Source organism: Schistocerca nitens, chromosome 10 (genome assembly GCF_023898315.1).
Source record: "Schistocerca nitens isolate TAMUIC-IGC-003100 chromosome 10, iqSchNite1.1, whole genome shotgun sequence".
NCBI lineage: Eukaryota > Metazoa > Arthropoda > Insecta > Orthoptera > Acrididae > Schistocerca > Schistocerca nitens.
Genome location: NC_064623.1, coordinates 106174984 through 106188143, shown reverse-complemented (window position 1 = coordinate 106188143; position 13160 = coordinate 106174984). Strand labels below are relative to the sequence as shown.

The following is a 13160-nucleotide window of genomic DNA, read 5'->3' as shown; positions in this document are numbered from 1 at the left end:
TCCGTGTTTGGCGACATCGCGGTGAACGCACATTGGAAGCGTGTATTCGTGATCGCCATACTGGCGTATTACCCGGCGTGATGGCATGGGGTGCCTTTGGTTACACGTCTTGGTGACCTCTCGTTCGCATTGACGGCACTTTGAACAGTGGACGTTACATTTCAGATGTGTTACGACCCGTGGCTCTACCCTTCATTCGGTCCCTGCGAAACGCTACATTTCAGCAGAATAATGTACGACCGCGTGTTGCAGGTCCTGTACGGGCATTTCTGGATACAGAAAATGTTCGACTGCTGCCCTGGCCAGCACATTCTCCAGATCTCTCACCAACTGAAAACGTCAGGTCAATGGTGGCCGTGCAACTGGCTTGTCACAATACGCCAGTCACTACTCTAGATGAACTGTGGTACCGTGTTGAAGCTGCATGGGCTGCTGTACCTGTACACCCCATCCAAGGCCTGTTTGACTCAATTCCCAGGCGTATCAAGGCCGTTATTACGGCCAGAGGTGGTTGTTCTGGGTACTGATTTCTCAGGATCTATTCACCCAAATTGCGTGAAAATGTAATCACATGTCAGTTGTAGGATAATATATTTGTCCAATGAATATCTTTTTATCATCTGCATTTCTTCTTGGTGTAGCAATTTTAATGGCCAGTAGTTTATCACAAATGGGCGTTCATCACAGGGGCATACAAAACTGCGCGTTTTGATGGGTCAAAAAACAAGGAAAGTGGCCAGTGAGTGAGTACCGGCGTGTAGCGTGGTACGACGGGTCGCGAGTTTGCCTCTAAAGTTCAGACAGCCCAATGGGGCGTTTAACTTGCAGTGTGTGGAGAGTGCAGTCCACGCTCAAGGAGGCACTAAGACTTTTCGGGGGTGTTTTTCGTACCTGGTCTTGGGTGCAGTAATTCAAATTATTCTGAATATGTATCACATGACGTGGCGCATTCAATAATTCATGCAACACATTTTTTATCATAAAGCAGGTTGGTTTCATTCAGAAATCCAATACACCATATTATTGTCCATTTTTTTAACTACAATACCCCAGTTTTGTAAATAATCTCCGATGAGTGAGACAGCCTTAATGAGAAAGCCTGTATGCCCGTGTTGCCTACTGATCGACGACGAAGGCAACGTCTTGCTGCATCTATAACCTCCCAATCATCCATGTACTGCTTCCACACAATGGTCCTTCTTTGCTCTTTCTCGTCTTGTGTCAGGTGGCGATAAACCAAGCGGGCACACACTTTTGCTTGCCTCAACTAGTGAACTTGTATGTCAGCAACTCCAACAGTAATGTCCAATTGAGCAGCGACGTGTGTGGTGGTGATCCGCCAAACGTCTCGAATGAGACTGTCCGCACGTTCCAACTCTGCAGGAGTCACAGGCTGCACGCGGGAATTCGGACAGGTTTTCGCAACCTTGTTGCGATGATTGCAGGCGCCTCGCCCAGTGACTCATCGTGCTTTTGTTCACTGCCAAATCTCCGTAGAAATTCTGGAAGCTCCTCTTAATATACATGTTGTTCCGGTTCAAATGGTTCAAATGGCTCTGAGCACTATGGGACGTAACTGCTGAGGTCAACAGTCCCCTAGAACTTGTTGTTGTTGGGGTCTTCAGTCCTGAGACAGGTTTGATGCAGCTCTCCATGCTACTCTATCCTGTGCAGGCTTCTTCATCTCCCAGTACCTACTGCAGCCTACATCCTTCTGAATCTGCTTAGAGTATTCATCTCTTGGTCTCCCTCTACGATTTTTACCCTCCACGCTGCCCTCCAATGCTAAATTTGTGACCCCTTGATGCCTCAAAACATGTCCTACCAACCGATCCCTTCTTCTAGTCAAGTTTTGCCACAAACTTCTCTTCTCCCCAATCCTATTCAATACCTCCTCATTAGTTACATGATCTACCCACCTTATCTTCAGCATTCTTCTGTAGCACCACATTTCAAAAGCTTCTATTCTCTTCTTGTCCGAACTGGTTATTGTCCATGTTTCACTTCCATACATGGCTACACTCCATACAAATACTTTCAGAAACGACTTCCTGACATTTAAATCTATACTCGATGTTAAAAAATTTTTCTTCGTCAGAAACACTTTCCTTCCCATTGCCAGTCTACATTTTATATCCTCTATACTTCGACCGTCATCAGTTATTTTGCTCCCCAAATAGCAAAAGTCCTTTACTACTTTAAGTGTCTCATCTCCTAATCTAATTCCCTCAGCATCACCCGACTTAATTCGACTACATTCCATTATCCTCGTTTTGAGGAACTTGGAACTACTTAAACCTAACTAACCTAAGGACATCACACACATCCATGCCCGAGGCAGGATTCGAACCTGTGACCGTAGCGGTCTTGCAGTTCCAGAGTGTATTGCCTAGAACCGCTCGGCCACTCCGGCCGGCTGTTGTTCCGGTTTTCTGCCAAAATCTGTGCTCAACGACATTTCTGTATTGGGAACGCACATACGCCTCAGACAACATATTGTAGGCTAAGTACAGCGCTACCTTTATGAAAGTACAGAGGCTTAAGTGGGAATATTCCACTATGTTCGACAATGGAAGCCGGCTGAGAAAAATAAGTGTTGTATGACTTACTGAAAGCCTCTCGTACTTATTTTAGCTGTCTAGGTCACCAAATGACGCCCTACTTTGTACTTCTTCATGATGAGCCAGCTGTGTACTTTCTCGTCTTCCAAGAGGGCATCATCCCTGACCACACTACGGTTCTGATGCGTTCCCCATCTGGCGAACACCCAACCGCACTTCGAGTGGGCAGCTAAACCAACCCATACAAACCCAGTGGAAGTATTTGAATTTTCCATAAGACATGTCAGTCATCGATTTAGCAGCTCCACGGAGTCTGATCACCATTGAGTGGCTTCAACGGGATATGGCGTACGGGAAGAAACTTGTGAGTTCTCTTTCCAGCTCAATTTAGGACATTATCAACGGCAGGGGCGGTGATGGATGGTGAGTGATTTCTCTGGATGTAATAATTTTGTCTGGATGTGTCTTCTTCCGCTTGGCAGGTCTAGCAGCTACGACGACGAGCTGGTGTGGGGCTACACGTGGCTCTACAAGGCCACCAATGACCAGACGTACCTGCAGCGTGTGTACGCCCTCATCCAGGAGTTCAACCTGCAGTTCGTCAGCTCCCTCAGCTGGGACCAGAAGACCATCGGCACCTTCGTAAGTGAACTGACTCGCTTGTATATTAATTGCGGGCGCAGCACCGCAGTAACACTAACAATAACAAAATTTTAGCTTAATTTTCCGTAATGTGACCATATAGAGAGGGATCATGACGTACATAATTCTTATTTAATTGTCTTGATCCAACAGCATTTTGAAAAGTATGTAGTGGTTTCGCCTATGCAATAACCGTCTTCAGGCTCGACAGTAAATGTACAAGAAGGTACAGTACTAATTACTATATTAAGAGATGAGAACCAAATGACCGAAGTTATAACAAAACACAATAAACCTCTCGTTTGGCTGCACCACAACAACTTATTATATATAAAAATAGCACGAATCGAAACTGCCACGCATGCTTCAACCAGTTAAATATAACATGCAAAGCAATGCCAAACGTCGCTGATGCTTGCATAACGTACAAATAAGTGTAGAAAATAATTCAAAGCAAATCCCTTTGAAGAACCTCTTTAAAATATTGTCAGTTGTATATAAGAAATCAAGATTTCTAAAAAAAAAAATGCTTAGTTAAAAATGTATTTGTCTTCTGACAGTTAAGACTGGTCGGAATTTCACAAAATTTTCAAAAACCAAACATAAATTACAGAGATCATTATAAAATTGAATATATTGTGATGGATCTAAAATCGGATGATAAAGAAAGATGACGGAATACGCTTCGACTACAAGCATATAGTCCTGCTTCTCATAATCTAGTTTTAAAAACTTGAGGCTGTGACAAGTTACATCACCAATTTCCATCACGGTGGCAGTAGGGTGTTTCCAAAATGGTGCCTTTTTGTAAGTGGGTGGGCCAGATCTATGATTAAGATGCATTCTCAGAAGAGACGCTGTTTGCTTGCTTGTCTGGAATATGCAACCGTGGCTGTAAACAAACCAGCGTAGATTTTACCTTTCCTACTTAGGCTTTCGTTCCATTCTTTCTGTCACGACTGAATTGCTGTTTTATTTTCGGGAAGTAGTATGTGTATACTACTTTTTTGTCCACGTGTCTTCCTCTGCTGACTGCATCTCTCGCCAGTCGCTCTACTTTTACGACATAATTTTATGCCAGAATGAGATTTAATCCATACCAGTTCTGTAATTTCACCAGTTTTATTTGCTTGAACATTATGACATATTAGGTCAGGATCTATTTACGAGGACTTTTGTTCCAGTTTTTGTAACTGATTTCAGAAGGCTTGGTTAGAAGGAGATTATGCCTACTTTGGCAGTTTTGAAGTATCTAGCATGGGAGATATCTACATGATATCTGGGTATTTGATGGGCGCCAGGTTTTCCTGACAAATGCGATGTAGCCGAGTGTCCAAATCTAGACACTGTGTCAGATTAGGAACACCGAAAATATTTTATAAAAGTCTGTGTTTGATTGCAGTTTGTTAAGGTTATTGAGTATGATCAATTTAACTATACAACACGCGATGATTATCATTCTAGGCAGTCAGTAAAGACGAAATGATGGATGATGACGAATCAAATATTCAGGCATTATGAGGGCCTGCAGTAATATGAGTCTGAAATAAATAACTCTAGTTCGGAAACTATCAAATGTCACGAAGCGAAATACGTGGTGGGATGGTTCTAGAAGTACTGCCAGAGGACCTACATAGTATTTATATTTGACGCCTTGTAATGTTAGGAAAAGGTGACGGTGGATTTTTTTATAATGTACGCCTGGCTATCCACTACAAGGCAGTTTTAATAAGATGCCCTACCCACCTTAACCAACTTGCAGGAACTCCTGGTTCTAACAAAACTACTGTTTATGTGATGTGTTTCACTTCCCTAGCATCACTGACTTGGTTTGCTTACCTCGCGTATTCTAAAGTTGTCTCGCAGATCGCGTACAGACTGTCTTCCTCTCCGTATAGGCTCAGAATACGACATGGAAACAACAAACTCTGTTAAATTGAAGTGGCAGTTTGTGAGAAAATCCAGTACTACGAAATTAGGTTGTAAAAATGTCGGCCGGCCGGAGTGGCTGAGCGGTTCTAGGCGCTACAGTCTGGAACCGTGCGACTGCTACGGTCGCAGTTTCGAATCCTGCCTCGGGCATGGATGTGTGTGATGTCCTTAGGTTAGTTAGGTTTAAGTAGTTCTAAGTTCTAGGGGACTGATGACCTCAGAAGTTAAGTCCCATAGTGCTCAGAGCCATTTGAACCATTTTTATAAAAATGTGGGATGCCACTTGATTTTTATTCGTTGAAGTTTAGCGGTCATAAAGAAGTGTCAAGTAAAAGCCTGACTACGTCCATTCATTAAATCAAATTCCGCGGAAGCTAAATGTGTTCGGAGCACCGGATCAAGACAATATAATGTTTCACGGCATTACAATATGTTAAAAATTTCACTCGACCAGTCACCAAGGCACTGTTCAACACAACAAATGATTTTCGCTCGTTATACTGTACCCTCCAAATCTTCGAGTGAGTTGTTAGACAAATCACCTTTCGAGGCATTGTTAACTGCGAAGAATAATTATCGTCATCGGACTCCACCGTCCCGACACATGTTGCCTCGCTCATACTCGGTATAACACTCGTAGTTAGTTACAGTAAAAGTTTGGTGCCTGCTTATTCAGTGCGTGTCTAGGGCATATTGAACAATGCCTTTGAATTTTTTCCATTTGTTCCCCACATCCTCGTCCTTATTACCGAATATTTGATGCTGACTGTTGAGATATTCTGAAATTTGTATCCTGTCACCCTTGCAGACCAAATATATTTTCCTACTTTCCTTAACATTCCTTGCAGGACCTCTCGTCATAGATGCTGTCACTGTCTTATGATCCATGATACTTTTCTCTGCGTAAACTAATTTGTTAAATTCAGGTCTGGACGTCAGGAGGACTAAGACGTTACCATCACGAGTTGTTTCTCTAACTATCTAGTCAATGTAATTTTGGACAAGACATCCAGAACAATGACTCACGAATCCCTGTATCTGGCACCAGTTTTGATGGCATAACACTATCAATCTATATTTGGCAAGTTGAAGTCATTCCTATTACAACGGCATGATCAGGAAAATTCCTAATGATATTCTGCAAGTTGTGCCCGAAGCGCTCTACACCCTGACCCAGGTGATCTTGTAAGTAGGCTGTTTAGGTTTTTTTTATTGGTAACGCCACCTCTGTATGAAAATCACTGGCTGTGCTGTGTGCAGTCTGTGGCTGTTTTGCATTGTTGTAATACTCGCCATTGTAGTGTTAGGCAGCTGGCTGTGAACAGCGCGTAGCGTTGCGCAGTTGGAGGTGAGCCGCCAGCAGTGGTGGATGTGGGGAGAGAGATGGCGGAGTTTTAAAATTTGTCATGAACTGCTATATATATTATGACTATTGAGGTAAATACATTGTTTGTTCTCTATCAAAATCTTTCATTTGCTAACTATGCCTATCAGTAGTTAGTGCCTTCCATAGTTTGAATCTTTTATTTAGCTGGCAGTAGTGGCGCTCGCTGTATTGCAGTAGTGGGAGTAACCAAGATTTTTGTGAGGTAAGCGATTTGTGAAACGCATAGGTTAATGTTAGCCAGGGCCATTTTTTTTGTAGAGATTTTTGAAAGTCAGATTGCGTTGCGCTAAAAAAAATATTGTGTATCAGTTTAAAGACAGTCTCGTGTGTAATTGTTCTAAGGGGACCTTTCAATCTATAAAAGCATCAGATCACTATTTTTGACCGTTCTTTCGTACTTAATTTCACCCATATAAATTCATATTAGAAATCCGTGATAACCTCGCTAGATTTTACCGAATTTTTATTGGAATAAAAACGCCGTCACCACTGGTGACTACCCTACCCTTAAGATAAACATTCCAATCTGAACTTATGATTTCGTTGTCATTGACGTCAGTTTTCAACCAGGTTTCTGTTCCCAATACTATCTATGCATTATAACCTTCAGTAAGCGATACTAATTCTGGGACCTTTCCTTGGATGCTCCTGCAGCGTTAATCTTTCCTAACTCTGATATGCGAGGACCAAGATTCTCGGAGGTCGCTTTAGCTGATGTAACAAGCAAATCGTCTTTGTTCCCAAGGGAAGGGTTCTCTAACCGAAAAAAGCCCCATGTGCGCACCACAGGTACTCCGCTACCCTAGTAGCCGCTTCCTGTGTGCAGTGCACGCCTGACCTATTAAGGGGAACCCTTCAATTCTGCACCCGATTGCGGAGGTGGAGAAATTCGCATCCGACACCGTCGCAGAGCAAGTCTGAGCCTCTGGTTTAGACCTTCCACTCTGCTTCAAACGAGAGGACCGCACTCATCTCTGGGTACGATGCTACAAATACACTCCTGGAAATTGAAATAAGAACACCGTGAATTCATTGTCCCAGGAAGGGGAAACTTTATTGACACATTCCTGGGGTCAGATACATCACATGATCACACTGACAGAACCACAGGCACATAGACACAGGCAACAGAGCATGCACAATGTCGGCACTAGTACAGTGTATATCCACCTTTCGCAGCAATGCAGGCTGCTATTCTCCCATGGAGACGATCGTAGAGATGCTGGATGTAGTCCTGTGGAACGGCTTGCCATGCCATTTCCACCTGGCGCCTCAGTTGGACCAGCGTTCGTGCTGGACGTGCAGACCGCGTGAGACGACGCTTCATCCAGTCCCAAACATGCTCAATGGGGGACAGATCCGGAGATCTTGCTGGCCAGGGTAGTTGACTTACACCTTCTAGAGCACGTTGGGTGGCACGGGATACATGCGGACGTGCATTGTCCTGTTGGAACAGCAAGTTCCCTTGCCGGTCTAGGAATGGTAGAACGATGGGTTCGATGACGGTTTGGATGTACCGTGCACTATTCAGTGTCCCCTCGACGATCACCAGTGGTGTACGGCCAGTGTAGGAGATCGCTCCCCACACCATGATGCCGGGTGTTGGCCCTGTCGTATGCAGTCCTGATTGTGGCGCTCACCTGCACGGCGCCAAACACCCATACGACCATCATTGGCACCAAGGCAGAAGCTACTCTCATCGCTGAAGACGACACGTCTCCATTCGTCCTTCCATTCACGCCTGTCGCGACACCACTGGAGGCGGGCTGCACGATGTTGGGGCGTGAGCGGAAGACGGCCTAACGGTGTGCGGGACCGTAGCCCAGCTTCATGGAGACGGTTGCGAATGGTCCTCGCCGATACCCCAGGAGCAACAGTGTCCCTAATTTGCTGGGAAGTGGCGGTGCGGTCTCCTACGGCACTGCGTAGGATCCTACGGTCTTGGCGTGCATCCGTGCGTCGCTGCGGTCCGGTCCCAGGTCGACGGGCACGTGCACCTTCCGCCGACCACTGGCGACAACATCGATGTACTGTGGAGACCTCACGCCCCACGTGTTGAGCAATTCGGCGGTACGTCCACCCGGCCTCCCGCATGCCCACTATACGCCCTCGCTCAAAGTCCGTCAACTGCACATACGGTTCACGTCCACGCTGTCGCGGCATGCTACCAGTGTTAAAGACTGCGATGGAGCTCCGTATGCCACGGCAAACTGGCTGACACTGACGGCGGCGGTGCACAAATGCTGCGCAGCTAGCGCCATTCGACGGCCAACACCGCGGTTCCTGGTGTGTCCGCTGTGCCGTGCGTGTGATCATTGCTTGTACAGCCCTCTCGCAGTGTCCGGAGCAAGTATGGTGGGTCTGACACACCGGTGTCAATGTGTTCTTTTTTCCATTTCCAGGAGTGTAGATCGTGCAGTCATCAAGAATGTAGGAGTAGGCCTTCGGCTTTTAAAGGTCGCATCGATGAAGTTTCGTTGAATGGCTGCACGCTGATACTTGTTGATGGCCCAGCATTGACATCTGCAGCAATTTGCAGAAGGGCTGCATCTCTGTCACATTGAACTATTCTCTCGTCGATGGTGTCGTTCTCGCAGGGTCTTTCTCCGGTCGCAGCGGTGTCTGAGATTTGATGTTTTGTCGAATTCCTGATATTCACGGTACACTTGTGGAAAGCTCGTACGGGAAAATCCCAACTTTATCCCTACCTTAGAGGTGCTGTGCCACACAGCTCGTGTGCCAACTATAACACCACTTTCAAACTCACTTAAATTTTAACAACCTACCGTTGTAGCAAGCAGTAGGAATCAACGTGGATTCCGGAAACAGCGATCGTGTGAGACCCAACTCGCTTTATTTGTTCATGAGACCCAGAAAATGTTAGATACAGGCTCCCAGGTAGACGCCATTTTCCTTGACTTCCAGAAGGCGTTCGATACAGTTTCGCACTGCCGTCTGATAAACAGAGCAAGAGTCCACGGAATATCAGTCCAGCTGTGTGGCTGGATTGAAGAGTTTTTTGCAAACAGAACACAGCATGTTGTTCTCAATGGAGAGACGACTACAGACGTTAAAATAACCTCTGGCGTGCCACAGGGGAGTGTTATGGGACCATTGCTTTTCAATATATATATATATATAAATGACCTAGTAGATAGTGTCGGAAGTTCCATGCGGCTTTTCGCGGATGATGCCGTAGTATACAGAGAAGTGGCAGCATTAGAAAATTGCAGCGAATTGCAGGAAGATATGCAGTGGATAGGCACTTGGTGCAGGGAGTGGAAACTGACGCTTAACATAGACAAATGAAATGTATTTCGAATACATAGAAAGAAGGATCCTTTACTGTATGATTATATGATAGTGGAACAAACACTGGTAGCAGTTACTTCTGCAAAATATCTGGGAGTATACGTACGGAACGATTTGAAGTGGAATGACCATATAAAATTAATTGTTGGTAAGGCGGGTACCAGGTTGAGATTCATTGGGAGAGTCGTTAGAAAATGTAGTCCATCAACAAAGCAGGTGGCTTATAAAACACTCGGGTTGACAGAGGAGGTAGAGAAGATCCAAAGAAGAGCGGCGCGTTTCGTCACAGGGTTATTTGGTAATAGCGTTACGGAGATGTTTAGCAAACTCAAGTGGCAGACTCTGCGAAAGAGGCGCTTTGCATCGCGGTGTAGCTTGCTGTCCAGGTTTCGAGAGGGTGCGTTTCTGGATGAGGTATCGAAAAATTGCTTCTCCCTACTTATACCTCCCGAGGAGATCACGAATGTAAAATTAGAGAGATTCGAGCGCGCACGGAGGCATTCCGGCAGTCGTTCTTCCCGCGAACCATAAGCGACTGGAACAGGAAAGGGAGGTAATCTTAGTGGCACGTAAAGTGCCCTCCGCCACACACCGTTGGGTGGCTTGCGGAGTATGAATGTAGATGTAGATGTAGTAACCTATCTAACAACTGCACAAGACGCTTGTTGTCTTACATAGGCGTTGCCGACCGCAGCGCCGTATTCTGCCTGTTTACGTACTTCTGTATTTGAATACGCATGCCTCTACCAGTTTCTTTGGCGCTTCAGCGTAATTCTCCAATACAGAATCATCCTGTGCGGCGTATCTGCACGGGCAGATCTTCAGTAGCGTCAGTACAATGCAGTGGTAAAGCTGTAGGGCGGTTGAATGTATTGAGTTCTCCCGCAGAGTAGGAGCAAGTTGCTGTCATAGAGTGCTGACTTTGCAGGCGCTGCTGGCCGACATGACGGGGAACCAGGAGTACAAGACGCAGCTGGAGTACCACTGCTGGCACATGGCCAAGGAGCAGCAGCGCACGCCCAAGGGACTGCTCGTCATCGGCGACTGGGGCAACATGAGGCTCGTCGCCAACGTGCTCTTCACCTGCCTGCAGGTGAGTTCCGGCAGCGACCACCTGCCCAGGAGAACGCGTTTGTTGAATAGGAATGGTGGGGAAATTAATAATGCTCCAGCGACACAAGATCTTTAGACATGAATTCGTTCCTCTTTACAGTAACCACTCACACTGTCCTGAGCATTAACGAAAAAGATTAGAAACATAATAAGACCCAAGATTGATCCTTGTGGTACACCTTGTCTACTTACTTGATGTTGATGTTCATTGTGCTCTATTAGTATTTACATTACTCATGTATTTATGTAATTACCGCATGTATCCACCATTGCAAAATGAGACCTATTTACAGCTTCTATACCATTACACCATTTTCTCCTGATATATCGTTAATTAACCACCAAAATTCTTGTATATCGCGTCCTCAGCATCCTTTTGTATGCATCGGAAACATGGACTACCTATGCCAAACACGAATGTCGCCTTAAAGCTTTCCACATGCGGTGCCTGAGATCCATCCTCGGAGTAATGTGGAAGGACCGAGTGACCAACGAAGCAGTGCTATCTAAAACTAACTGCAACAGTATTTCAGCTATCTTGAAGCAGAGACGACTCCGCTGGCCGGGACACGTCCACCGTATGGATCCTGACAGATTACCACGTGAGGTGATGCTTGGAGAGATCTCTATAGATAAAAGACCTGTAGGACGTCCTGTATTGAGGTCCAAGGACTCCTGTAAACGAGATATGGAGAGCTTTCGAATCGACACAAACAGATGGGAGGCACGGGCTGGCATGAGACCAGAGTGGCGTGTTGATATATCATCTGGAATGTCGAAGCATGATGAAGGCTTGTTAGATTAAGGCAGAAAAAGCTTCGCATTGCTACCACTGCTCCTGCCTCAGGAGCCAGATACACTTGTGACAATTGCGGCAAGAGATGCCGTGCTGCCATTGGCATGACAAGTCATATGAAAAACCCCAACCCATAAACACACAAACACTGCAACAATCATCTACCAAGATTATATATATATATATATATATATATATATATATATATATATATAATTGAGTTACTTAAACGGAGCTGTCCAAAAAATGTATCCACTGTTTAAAAGTCCGTTTCTTGTAAACTAATTGACGGAGTGGTCTCATTTTCGGTGGAAGTGTAGCTTAAAGTCCAACTTAAAGATATCACTGTAGGTGTTCAAAATGGTCATCATTAACATCCACACACAAACGATGCCATCGAACTGCAGCACGAACTTCTGACTGCAACGTGTTCAGTTGGATATTTGCACATGAATGTACGATGGATTCTCGAAGTTCATCCAATATGCGTGGCTTTTGTCGATAAACGACGTCCTTTAGTGTTCATTACAGGTAAAAGTCCAGAGGAGCTAGGTCTGGGGAACGTGGTGGGTACTCCAGAGCACCTCTACGACCTATCCATCTTCCTGGTCGATACGCCCTAACAGATTTTGGTAGTGGGCTGGGGAACCATCTTGTTGAAAGTAAACTCTTTCGTCTCCATAAAAGTCTGGGATGGCAGGTAAAATGGATATATGAAGCTTCTGAAAGTACACCTCACCAGTAACTGTGCCGTCAAAGAAGAATGGCTCAATCAAGCCCCGGTAAGACAACCCACACCACACATTTACTCATGGCAAATTCACGGCTTTGTCTACATGGACGTTCGGATTTTAGGCGGCCCTGTAGATGCAATTGTGGCGATTTACTGTACCACTAAGTTTGAACTGTGCCTCACCAGACCACACAATCATGTCTGCAAACGCTTCATCGTTACGCACCATGTTAGTAAACCACCAGCAGTACTCCATTCTACGATCTGGGTCGTTCTTGTTCATTGCGTGTACCAATCGTGGGATGTAGCACTTCCACTTTGCTGTCTTCAAAACACTAAAAGATGTCGTTTATCGACAAAAGCCTCGCACACTGGATGAACTTCGAGAATCCATCGTACATTTATGTGCAAATATCCAACTGAACACGTTGCAGTCAGTAGTTTGTGCTGCAGTTCGGCGGCATCGTTTGTGTGTAGATGATAATGGTGACAATTTCGAACACCTACAGCGATATCTTTAAGTTGGGCTTTAAGCTATACTTTCACCGAAAATGAGACAACTCCGTCAATTAGCTTGCACGTTATGGACTTTTAAACAGTGGATACATTTTTTTGGCCCCTCTGTATAATCGGCCATGCTGCAGGAATTACGCAGTTTTTATGTACTGATTCCCTTGTTTATAG

General features: G+C 45.2%; 1 protein-coding gene across 1 annotated transcript in view; it reads left to right on the top strand.

The window, feature by feature from the left end:
- Window positions 1-13160, top strand: part of LOC126210530 (uncharacterized) — a 63009-nt gene that overhangs the window by 40479 nt on the left and 9370 nt on the right. The window contains exons 5-6 of the mRNA XM_049939782.1: window positions 3044-3203; window positions 10763-10927. Of these exons, the coding sequence (XP_049795739.1) occupies window positions 3044-3203; window positions 10763-10927 (325 nt within the window). The remainder of the gene's footprint in view (window positions 1-3043; window positions 3204-10762; window positions 10928-13160) is intronic.